This window comes from Geotrypetes seraphini, chromosome 6 (assembly GCF_902459505.1).
Source record: "Geotrypetes seraphini chromosome 6, aGeoSer1.1, whole genome shotgun sequence".
Lineage (NCBI taxonomy): Eukaryota > Metazoa > Chordata > Amphibia > Gymnophiona > Dermophiidae > Geotrypetes > Geotrypetes seraphini.
Window position 1 is genome coordinate 138,140,783 of NC_047089.1, and position 12,423 is coordinate 138,153,205.

The window sequence follows — 12,423 nt, forward strand, 5'->3', positions numbered from 1 at the left end:
CATCTTCCTTGACTGTGGGTGGTCTGTGCATGCCCTTCGTGCCCGGCAGAGCTTTTTTTACTTACTTTACAGTTTTTTTTACTTCGCAAGCCCGTGGTTTTAACCCGCTTTAAACCCGTGGGTTAAAACCATGGGCTTGCACTATGGGGAAGGGCAGGCGAGTCGGAGCTGAGCAGAGCTGGAGAGTCAGGGCTGCGCAGGGCGGCAAGAGGAAAGCAGGTCGTGGCAGAGAGCAGGAGAGCTGGGTGAGAGAGAGAGAGAGAGTTGGGGAGGCAGAGAGCAGGTCAATGCAGAGAGCAGAGGTAGAGAGCGGGTTTATTTCAGGGCTGCAGGGTTGGCAGGACAGTCAGAAAGGAGGTGAGCGACTGGTCCCCAGCAGTCGCTTCTTGTTGATTGGCCAGCCCAGTCAGTGTTCAAGATTTTTGTTTAGTGAATCGCGCCCCTGCCTACTTTGCATGCCGTTTCCCTCATTTGCATGCATGGATCGGAATTGGATCAGTACACAGGTTAGTGAATCGAGTCGGGGGGAAATCGGGTTGCAAAGGGCTCGCTAACCAATCAGTACACAATCAGTTTGCTTAGTGAATCTAGCCCTTTCTCTTTAAGGGGACAGTTTACTAAAGGCATGGCAAAAGTGGCCTTAGCATGCCTCTTACACGAGTCTTTCCCACAAGCTGAGGCCATTTGTGTTGCAGCTGGAATATGTCACATTTTCTCATTTTTTGAATTAATGAGCATGTGCTGATTTTGCCATTAGCACACGACCATTTTAAACTTTACTGCATGATCTCCTACCAACACATGTTTTTTAGGCAGTAAAGGAAAAATTCTGTAAATGGTAGGGTTACCATATCTGAAGCTGTAAAATCTCAGATTCATGGCCCTGCTCTGTTACGCCCCACCCCATTCTGCCTCCAACCCTGCCCCATTCTGCCCCCAGCCAGCCTCGTCTCTTCTTTCCCACCGGGTCTGGAGGGCCTCAGAGCATACGCAGATACGAGTGATGTCATTCGCGCATGCTCAAAGGCCCTCCAGACACTGCAGGGCTTTCCAAAACCTGGACAATATGGCGGGTTTTGGAAAGTCCGTCCGGACACCCGTCTGGTCCTCTAGAAAGAGGACATGTCTGGGTTTTCCCAGACATCTGGTAACCCTAGTAAATGGTGTCTAAAAAGATAGGGGGCCTATAATGTAGGCTTCTATCATGTGTCAATCACGCTTAGGTGCCTATTACCGAATCACGCCTATCGGCACCTAAGAAAAAACTTAGGCATCTGTAATGTAGGCCAGGATTTTAAAGTCCTACATTATAGGCATCAAAGTCCTTCAGACTAGAGAATCACGCCTCGTGATGCCTATGTTCTTCTCCACCCCCTATGTTCTAACTTTGGAGTTAGGTGCCACTAAGCACCATATGATAGGTGCCTATCTTTTGTAGAATCACGCTTAAGAAGATAGGCACTTATTGCCTAATTAATTTATTTTTTTTTTCATTTATGAGCTTATTAAACCATAGAAGTTCCTTGGGATGGGTGGAAGGGAATTAAACACTAAATAGAAGCTTTCCCAATAATTAACTCTATCTTGTAACTTTTACCTTCAAAATAAATTTTTTTTCTTTAGCAAAGAGTGTCTTTCAGGGTCACTTGCATGATGTCTTTGCCCCCCTAAGATAGAGTCAACCTTGCAGTATAAGTTACCCTTACTCACAGAACAATGGTATATTGGGGTACCCAAAAGTATATGTGAATATCTAGAGTCAATAATGAGATCATGAGTCATTGGAGTCCCTCTGCTGAGTTTCTGCAGTGTCAGTGGTTCCTTGAACATAAGAACATAAGAAATGCCTCTGCAGGGTCAGACCCGAGGTCTATCATGCCCAGCAGTCCGCTCACGCGGTGGCCCAACAGGTCCAGGACCTGTGTAGTAATCTTCTATCTATACCCCTCTATCCCCATTTCCAGTAGGAATTTATCCAATCCTTTCTTGAACCCCAGTACCATACTCTGCCCTATTACATCCTCTGGAAGCGCATTCCAGGTGTCCACCACACGTTGGGTAAAGAAGAACTTTCTAGCATTTGTTTTGAATCTGTCTCCTATCAGCTTTTCCGAATGCCCTCTTGTTCTTTTGTTATTAGAAAGTTTGAAGAATCTGTCCCTCTTTACTCTCTCTATGCCCTTCATGATCTTATAAGTCTCTATCATATCTCCTCTAAGTCTCCTCTTCTCCAGGGAAAAGAGACCCAGCTTCTCCAATCTCTCAGAATATGACAGGTTTTCCATACCTTTTATCAGACGTGTCGCTCTCCTCTGAACCCTCTCGACTAACGCCATATCCTTCTTAAGGTACGGCGACCAATATTGGACGCAGTACTCCAAATGCCGGCGCACCATCGCCCGATACAACGGCAGGATAACTTCTTTCGTTCTGGCTGTAATACCTTTTTGATTATACCAAGCATACTATTCGCTCTCTTAGCGGCCGCTGCACACTGTGCCGACGGCTTCATTGTCATGTCCACCATTACCCCCAAGTCCCTTTCCTGGGTACTCTTATTCAATAGCATGCCTCCCATTGTATAGTTGTACCTCGAGTTTCTGCTCCCCACATGTAATACTTTACATTTCTCAATGTTGAACTTCATCTGCCATTTCGCCGCCCATTCTTCTAGTTTGTTCAAGTCCCTTTGCAATTCTTCGCAGTCCTCTGTAGTCCGAGCTCCATTAAATAGTTTGGTGTCGTCCGCAAATTTTATTATCTCGCACTTCGTCCCTGTTTCTAGATCATTTATGAAGATATTAAATAGCAGCGGCCCGAGCACCGAGCCCTGCGGGACACCACTCGTGACCCTCCTCCAGTCGGAGTAGTGACTCTTCACTCCTACCCTTTGTTTTCTACCCTCCAGCCAGTTTCTGATCCATCTATGTACATCTCCTTCCACCCCATGGTTCTTCAGTTTCCGGAGTAGACGTTCATGGGGCACCTTGTCAAAGGCTTTTTGGAAATCTAGATATATGATGTCTATGGGGGTCTCCTTTGTCCATCCGTTTGTTGATCCCTTCGAAGAAGTGCAATAAGTTTGTTAGGCACGATCTTCCCTTGCAGAAACCATGCTGGCTGGTTATCAGAAGTTCATGTTTTTCAAAATATTGATCGATGTTTTCTTTTATCAGTGCTTCTGCCATTTTCCCCGGAACCGAAGTCAGGCTCACCGGCCTGTAGTTTCCCGGGTCACCTCTTGATCCCTTTTTAAAGATGGGCGTAACGTTGGCTATCTTCCAATCTTCCGGGATCTCGCCTGTTTTCAGGGATAAGTTGCTAATTTGCTGCAGTAGTTCTGCTATCTCCTTCTTTAATTCCTTCAGAACCCTAGGATGTATGCCATCCGGACCCGGGGATTTGTCAGTTTTTAGTTTTTCTATCTGCCTACGAACGTCCTCAAGGCTCACTTCTATGGATGTTAATTTTTCTGCCTGACTTCCGTTGAAGAATTGCTCAGGTTCTGGTATGTTGGACGTGTTTTCGTTTGTAAATACAGACGAGAAGAACATGTTAAGCCTTTCTGCCACTACCTTCTCCTCCTTCACCACTCCCTTCCTGTCGTCCAGCGGTCCTACTTCCTCTCTAGCCGGCTGCTTCCCTTTAACATATCTGAAGAATGGTTTGAAATTTCTTGCTTCCCTTGCTAGCCTCTCTTCATACTCTCTTTTGGCTTTCCGAACCTCACGGTGACATTCTTTTTGATGCTTCTTGTGCTCTTTCCAGTTTCCCTCAGTTTTGTCCTTTTTCCATTTCTTGAATGAATTTTTCTTATTGCCTATCGCTTCCTTCACTGTTTTGGTTATCCACGCCGGGTCTTTTGTTCGATTCTTTTTGCACCCCTTCCTGAATCTGGGGATATACAGATTTTGCACCTCACTCACCATGTCCCTGAAGAAGGACCAGGCATGATTTACCGTTAGCCATGTTTTGGAAGTGTTCCTAAGTTTCTTCCTTACCAATTCCCTCATTGCTTCGTAGTTTCCTTTCCTGAAGTTAAAGGTTGTCGCAATGGATCTCTTGCCTTTTGACACTCCTACCTCAACCTTGAACTTGATCATATTATGATCGCTGTTTCCCAACGGTCCCACTACTTCTACTTCCTTTGCAGGTCCCCTTAACCCATTTAGGATTAGATCCAGAGTGGCATTTCCTCTCATCGGTTCTCTAACAAGCTGTTTCATGAAGCAATCCTGTGTAGCTTCCAGGAATTTTGTCTCCCTAGTGCATTTCGAGCTTCCAAGACTCCAGTCTATCCCAGGGTAGTTGAAGTCTCCCATAATAACCGTATTGCCACTTTTGCATTCTCACTTCATCTCGGCTTCCATTTCCTTATCGATATCTCTGGTTTGCCCGGGTGGGCGATAAAATAGGCCCATCTTTATTTCAGGCCCTTTCCTTCCCGGTATTTTGATCCATAGAGATTCCAGCTTGCTGGCCGTCTCTGCTGTGTCCATTTTTGTGGATGGTATGCCTTTTTTTATGTATAGGGCTATTCCACCTCCTTTTTGTCCTGATCTGTCCTGGCGATAGAGCTTGTATCCTGGTAGTGCTGTATCCCATTTGCTTTCCTCATTCCACCATGTTTCAGAGATTCCAATGATGTCGATGTCTTCTGTGTTGGCCAAGGCTTCTAGCTCCCCCATTTTGTTTCTTAGGCTCCTTGCATTAGCATATATGCACTTTAGATCCTGGTATTTTGCTGTCCTCCTTTCCTTTCCCTGTGCTTCGGTCCATATTTTCTTCTCTTTTGCTGCAGACATTGTAACCACTTCTTCTGGGTTCGTCGACTCCTGCAATTTGTCCCTTGTTTCTTCCCAGCCATTTTTCCCCTCAGTATCTTCACAGGATACCGTCTTCCGAATCGTCAACCCTTGGTCAACTGTCGGCTTTCCCCTTCTTCTTAGTTTAAAGCCTGTTCTATTCCTCTCTTGACGTTGTTTGCTAGGAGTCTAGTTCCTGCTGCGCTGAGGTGCAGTCCATCTTTCCTGTAGAGCTTGCTCTTGCCCCAAAACGCCGTCCAGTTCCTCACGAAGTGGAATCCTTCTTCCTCACACCATCTCCTCATCCACGTATTTATTGATTGTAGTTCCTCTTGTCTTTTCACATCTGCCCTCGGTACTGGTAGGATCTCTGAGAACACTATCTTCTGGGCCCTCATCCTCAGCTTCCTTCCCAGAATCTTGAATTGTTCTAACAGCGTGCTTCTTTTGTAGTCTCTCTTGCTGACATCGTTCGTCCCTATGTGGATCACTACAGCTGTCTCTTCTGTCTCCGCCCCTTCCAGGATCATTCCAATTTTGTCCACGATGTCCTTGGTTCTTGCTCCCGGAAGGCAGGTCACCAGTCGGTCCTCTCTCCCTCCTGCTATGTGGCTGTCCACATGCCTAAGGATCGAGTCTCCCACTAGGATCGCTGACTTTCCCTTCTTCAATTTTCGCTTCGGTCTCAGGTCAATGTCCTCAATGTGCTTTACTCTTTCTTCTTCTGGGCCTCGACTAGCCAAATTCTCCCCCTCTTGCGGTAGTCCTCTGTGGGTGTCATCCTTGAGGTAATCTTCTTCTTGCTCTCCCATGCATGTTGGTATCCGTGTAGCTTCTTCTTTCATCTGAAGTTCGTTCTCTTCCACCTTCGTCCTGTATGCCTCTTCAATGAATCTCTCGAGTTCCCTGACTTCCTCCTCAATGTGTCTCTCCGTGGTGTGAAATCCTTCGATCTCCTTGATCTCTCTCTGTCTACTGGCCTGGTTTTGTTGCTCTAGCTCTTCTTGATCCTTTTGCCTCACACAGTGACTTCAAAGGGAGAGAAAACCTTAACTACACTCAGCTCAGTATCTTCAGTTAATTTATATGTAAGATCCTGGGCTGTAGCATAAAGGGACTGGTGACACCCTTCCCCCTATCATATTCCCCGTGTTTCCATATAAGGAGACATAATCTCCCAACAGTAGTCGTGTATGACTATTGCTAGGGGCACCATTTTGACAGGTAGTGCCAGAAGGGCAGGAATGACTGGGGATTGCTCCTACCCTGGGAACCCTAGACTATTAGTGAAAAGAGATATGGCTGTAGGGGTGGGAGGGGGATCCTCTGGGGTGTGGGCTTTGATCGAGAGAGTAGGGGACAGGATAAGGGGGTGGGATTGTGCTGGGATTCAGCAATCTGCAGTACTGAGATACCATATAATAATAAAGCTCAAAGTATACAGAATAATTGACTTTATTGGATAGTCCTTCTTCAGAGTATACAAAGTAATGAGGGTGCATTTACAAGATTTGATAATACTTCTTTAGAAACAGTATATGAAATAATAAAGTGCTGATTTGCTGTGTGTGCATGCAGTTATACACAGCTTAGAAGGAAAATCGGTCAAGGAAAAGAATTGTTTCCTTCAAGGATCACTAAACCTGTTTATTAAAAAAAATATATTGTAAAACAGTTCGTACCATGTAATGATTTAAGATAGGTATATTTATTTTATTATTAGTTAAAGCAACATAACTCACGCAAGATTTCTATCTTTCACAGGCTGAAACAGTTTATTACTTTGCTGCTGGGGATTTTCCTGAGAGTTTGAAGTATCTGTTCCTTCAGAAAGTAGCTAGCAGCCCTTGTCCAGTTCACACGATCTCTTTTAATTCACAAGAAAAAGAAACTGTGACATTCCTGAAGGAATTAAGTCAAGTGACTGCTGGCAGGTAGGTAGAGCAGATTAAAAAAAACATTCCAAAGACTCATTATTTTTGTTCAATGATAGTGCTTTGCTTAGTAATACTCGTGTTACTTGTTGATTTGTTGGGACTTGCGTTAGCTGAAAAACTATTCTCCCTTAGGCTTAATTCATCCCTGCTTGTGGACATAGAAAAATTAATAGCCAAACATCAAACAAATAAAAATACTTGCAACGGTTGCTTGAAAATAACTGCTGAAAGGTCCAGCTCATTCTGGATAAGTTAAATAAATCTTCCTTTTCCCCACCCTCCAGAGTACACAGCTTTATTAATCTCATTACTATATGAAAGGTCCTCATGATCTCCTTTTATGGACCTGCAAAGTCTTTCTTGTGCTGTCAGCAACATAATTTATGTTGAGTTGCAAATGAATGAAGCATGCTCCTGGCTTGACATAACATAATTTCCAGTGCAATAGGTGAGGTATTCTAGACAGCTGGATTATTTCCCCATACCTGCATGCTGCAGAAGGAATCCACTCTGTATTTTTCACTCTGCCTCTAGCATACTTCACTGTGCAGTATAGTGCCCTCTACAGTTTTTTTCTTCTACATGTATGACTGCAATTGTGTGTGTTCTGCTCTCCCCATTTTATTGTTTTAATTTGATGTAATTTTGTCCCCTTTTTGGGTAATTTCATACTTCAAGCAAATTTGAAGCTCTGCCTGCTTGACGTATCAAGGGCAAGGGCGGGGTGGTGGGGGCGGACCGCCCTGGGTGCACGCCCTAGGGTGATACACAGCCGGCCGGGTCCGGAACCTCCTGCGCTGCTCTACAATGGGACCTGCATCTCAGCGTGGCTGCTATACTTATTCAGGAGCAGAGGCGGCAGACAAAGTCATCGCAAGACCTTCCTACAGTTCGGTGCGGTTGCCGCCTCTGCTCCGGAAGACGTAAGTGATGTCGGATGGGGTGGACCAGCAGACGCAGTCATCTCGGAACCTTGCCGCAACTCCCTGCATCCATCCCTTCTAATGTCACTTACGTCTTCCGGAGTAGAGGCGGCAGATGCAGTCATCGTGGGACCTTGCTGATTTGGAGGGAGAGAGAAAGGAGCATAGAAGGGTGGTGGAGGGAGAGAAAGGGGACAGATGCTGATGGAATTAGTGTGAAGGGAAAGAGGAGAGAGACCTAAGGGGAAAGGATACTGAATGGAATTGGGTTGGAGGGAAAGAAAGGGGGAAGATACTGATAGAAGTGGGAGGAAGGGAGAGGAGAGAGTGAAATGCTAGACCATGGAGGTGTGAAAGAGGGAAGAGAAGAAAAGGAGAGAGATGCCAGATCATTGGAGGAGGGAAGGGAAGAAGATGTATGCCAGACCAAAGGGGGTGAAGGGAGAGATGGAAGGGGGAGCCATAGAAGGAGAGAAGATGCCATATAGAAGGGGAAGACAGTGGATGAAAAGAGGAGAGTGACAAGAAGATGAGGAACCCATCAGGCTATATGCTGGAAATGAAAACGGGAAACTGACAGGGTTAACGGTCACTCTAGAAGAGGTATGCAGGCAGATTGATATGTTTAAAAGCGATAAATCCCCAGGACCAGATGGAATCCATCCGAGGGTCATCAAGGAAGGGACCATAGCTGGACTGCTTCAACTAATAGTCAATTTGTTGATCGAATCGGGAAAGATTCCGGAGAACTGGAAGGTGGCGAATGTTATGCCAATCTTCAAAAAATGTTCGAAGGGAGACCCGGGAAAATACAGACCAGTGAGTCTGACCTCAGTACCAGGAAAGATGGTAGAGGTGTTGATAAAGGACCGCATCATTGATCACCTTGATGGACACGGTCTGATGAGGACCAGCCAGCACGGTTTCAGCAAAGGCAGATATTGTTTGACAAACTTGCTGCACTTCTTTGAGGGAGTAAACAGGCAGATAGACAAGGGTGACCCGGTCGACATTGTATATCTGGATTTTCAGAAGGCGTTTGACAAGGTTCTGCATGAACAACTACTTCGGAAAACTGCGAGCCATGGAATCGAGGGTGAAATACTCACATGGATTAAAAACTGGCTGGAGCATAGGAAACAGAGAGTGGGGGAAAATGGACAATACTCGGACTGGAAGAGCGTCACCAGTGGGCTGCCATAGGGCTCGGTGCTTGGACCCGTGCTCTTCAGCATCTTTATAAATGATCTGGACATAGGTACGACGAGCGAGGTGATTAAATTTGCGGACAATACGAAGTTATTCAGAGTAGTGAAAAGACTTAGGGGGATTGTGAAGATCTGCAACGTGACATAATCGAGGAATGGGCATTGACATGGCAGATGAGATTCAATGTGGATAAGTGTAAAGTGGTGCATGTCGGTAACAAAAATCTCATGCACGAAAAAAAGAGGCCCAGTTTCTCCAATCTCTCACTGTACGGCAACTCTTCCAGTCCCTTAACCATTTTAGTCGCTCTTTTCTGGACCCTTTCGAGAAGTACTGTGTCTTTCTTCATATACGGCGACCAGTGCTGGATGCAGTACTCTAGGTGATGGTGCACCATGGCCCGGTGCAGCGGCATGATAATCTTCTCCGATCTGTTCGTGATCCCCTTCTTTATCATTCCTAGCATTCTGTTCGCCCTTTTCATCACCACTGCGCATTGCGTGGACGGCTTCATCGACTTGTCGATCAGAACTCCCAAGTCTCTTTCCTGGGAGGTCTCTCCAAGTACCGCCCCGGACATCCTGTATTCGTGCATGAGATTTTTGTTACCAACATGCATCACTTTACACTTATCCACATTGAACCTCATTTGCCATGTCGATGCCCATTTCTTGAGCTTGATTACGTCATGTTGCAGATCTTCGCAATCCCCCTGTGTCTTCACTACTCTGAATAACTTTGTATCGTCCACAAATTTAATCACCTCACTTGTTGTACCAATGTCCAGATTGTTTATAAAGATGTTGAAGAGCATGGTCCAAGCACCGGGCCCTGTGGCACCCACTAGTGACGCTCTTCCAGTCCGAGTATTGTCCATTTACCCCCACTCTCTGTTTCTTATGCTACAGCCAGTTTTTAATCCACATGAGTATTTCACCCTCGATTCCATGACTCGTTCATGTGGAACTTTGTCAAACGCCTTCAGAAAATCCAGATATACAATGTCGACCGGGTCGCCCTTCTCCATCTGTCTGTTTACTCCCTCAAAGAAGTGCAGCAAGTTCGTCAAACATGATCTGCCTTTGCTAAAACCGTGCTGACTGGTACTCATCAGCCCATGTCTGTCAAGTTAATCAATGATGCGGTCCTTTATCAGCGCCTCTACCATCTTACCCGGTACCGAGATCAGACTCACTGGTCTGTAGTTTCCCGGATCTCCCCTTGAACCAGACAATAATTCCTTAACATAAACCCCCATACAAACAAAGTTAGTTTTTTTTAAAGTTTAGAATCTTTGCTTTTGAATGAGCCCTCTCAATACCATAAGAACATAAGAATTGCAGCTGCTGGGTCAGACCACCGGTCCATCGTGCCCAGCAGTCCGCTCATGTGGCGGCCTCCAAATCAAAGACCTGTGCCCTAACCAAGACCAGCCCTAACTGCATTCGTTCTGGTTCAGCAAGAACTTGTCCAACCTTGTCTTGAATCCCTGGAGGGTGTTTTCCCCTATAACAGACTCCAGAAGAGCATTCCAGCTCTCCACCACTCTCTGGGTGAAGAAGAACTTCCTTACGTTTGTATGAAATCTATCCCCTTTTAACTTTAGAGAGTGCCCTCTCGTCCTCTCTACCTTGGAGAGGGCGAACAACTTGTCTTTATCTACTGAATCTAATCCCTTCATTATCTTGAATGTTTTGATCATGTCCCCTCTCAGTCTCCTCTTTTCAAGGGAGAATAGGCCCAGCTTCTCTAATCTTTCACTGTACGGCAGCTCCTCCAACCCCTTAACCATTTTAGTTGCTCTTCTCTGGACCCTTTCGAGTAGTGCCATGTCCTTCTTCATGTACGGCAACCAGTGCTGGACGCAGTATTCCAGGTGAGGGCGTACCATGGCATGATAACCTTCTCCAATCTGTTCGTGATTCCCTTCTTAATCATTCCTAGCATTCTGTTTGCCCTTTTCGCCACCGCCGCACATTATGCAGATGGCTTCATCGACTTGTTGACCAGTACTCCCAAGTCCCTTTCCTGGGGAGGTCTCCCCAAGTACCACCCCGGACATCCTGTATTCATGCATGGGATTTTTGATACCAACATGCATTACTTTACACTTATCCACGTTGAATCTCATTTGCCATGTTGCTGCCCATTTCTCGAGCATGGTTATGTCGTGTTGCAGATCTTCACAGTCCCCCTGCATCTTCACTACTCTGAATAACTTTGTATCATCCGCATATTTAATCACCTCACTCACTATTTCCAGATCATTTATGAATATGTTGAAGAGCACGGGTCCAAGCACCGAGCCCTGCGGCACCCCACTGGTGACATTCTTCCAGTCCGAGTATTGTCCATTTACCCCCACTCTCTGTTTCCTATCCATTAGCCAGTTTCTAATCCACGTGAGTAGTTCACCCTCTATTCCATGGCTCTCAATTTTCCGAATAAGTCGTTCATGCGGAACCTTGTTGAACGCCTTCTGAAAATCCAGATATATAATGTCGACCGGGTCACCCTTGTCTATCTGCCTGTTGACTCCCTCAAAGAAGTACAGCAGGTTCGTCAAGCAAGATCGTCCTTTGCTGAAGCCGTACTGACTGGTCCTCATCAGATTGTGTCCGTCTAGGTGATCAATGATGCGGTCTTTTATCAGCGCCATCCTCTATACTCATCTTAATATTAAACTGTACCATGTAGTGATCACTGGATGCCAGATAATCACCCACTGTAACATCAGAAACACTTTCCCCGTTTGTAAGCACTAAGTCCAGTATGACCCCAACCCGTGTGGGTTCCATTACCAACTGCTGGAACAGTTCTTGTAAAGAATCCAGTATCTCCCTACTTCTAGAAGACCCTGTAATAGGGATACCTAAGGTGACCATATGTCCTGTTTTCAACGGGACAGTCCCATTATTGGACCGACTGTCCGGTTGTCCCGAGCCACCGCTTCGGGATGCCGAAATGTCCCATTTTCAGGGGACAAGGGGACGGTCGGTCCAGCGCCAAACCCCCGCAGTGTTCTCTGCGCCTGCTTGCCGCCGTGTTCTCCGCACCCTAATCCTGCTGCTGCCGCCAATGTTCCTTCCCGGGCTGACTCCAGCATTCAAATTGAACCCACGCTCTGGGGCTCTAACATGTTCGTGCCGGCTTCCCTTCTCTTCCCTCCGAAACCGGAAGTTATGTCCCGGGGGGAGGAGAAGAGAAGGAAAGCCAGCACGTGTGGTTTAGAGCCTCGGAGCAGGAGTTCACTATGAGCAGCGACGGAGGGAAGCTAAGGGAGACACAGAGGGAAGCTTATAACTTACTTCGGGCCTTCCTCGCTGCCGGGTCCGACTCCTGCCTACTTTCTGTTTCTGCGAAGGCAGGACCCGGCAATGAGGTAGGCCTGAAGCAAGGAAGAGCAGCAAGTTATAAGATATGGAAGATAGGTCAGCGATGGAGGGAAGCTTGCGACTCTGCCGATGGGAGGGATGGGAAGAGAAATGATGCTGCTGCACCCAAGGGGGGGGGAAATAGAAAAGCTGCTGCTGCTGCACCCAAGGGGGG

At 46.4% G+C, this 12,423-nt stretch overlaps 1 protein-coding gene across 1 annotated transcript in view; it reads left to right on the forward strand.

The window, feature by feature from the left end:
• VWA3B (von Willebrand factor A domain containing 3B) overlaps positions 1-12,423 on the forward strand; it is a 411,842-nt gene that overhangs the window by 68,743 nt on the left and 330,676 nt on the right. Inside the window, exon 7 of the mRNA XM_033949516.1 lies at positions 6,570-6,739. Coding sequence (XP_033805407.1) covers positions 6,570-6,739 — 170 coding nt within the window. The remainder of the gene's footprint in view (positions 1-6,569; positions 6,740-12,423) is intronic.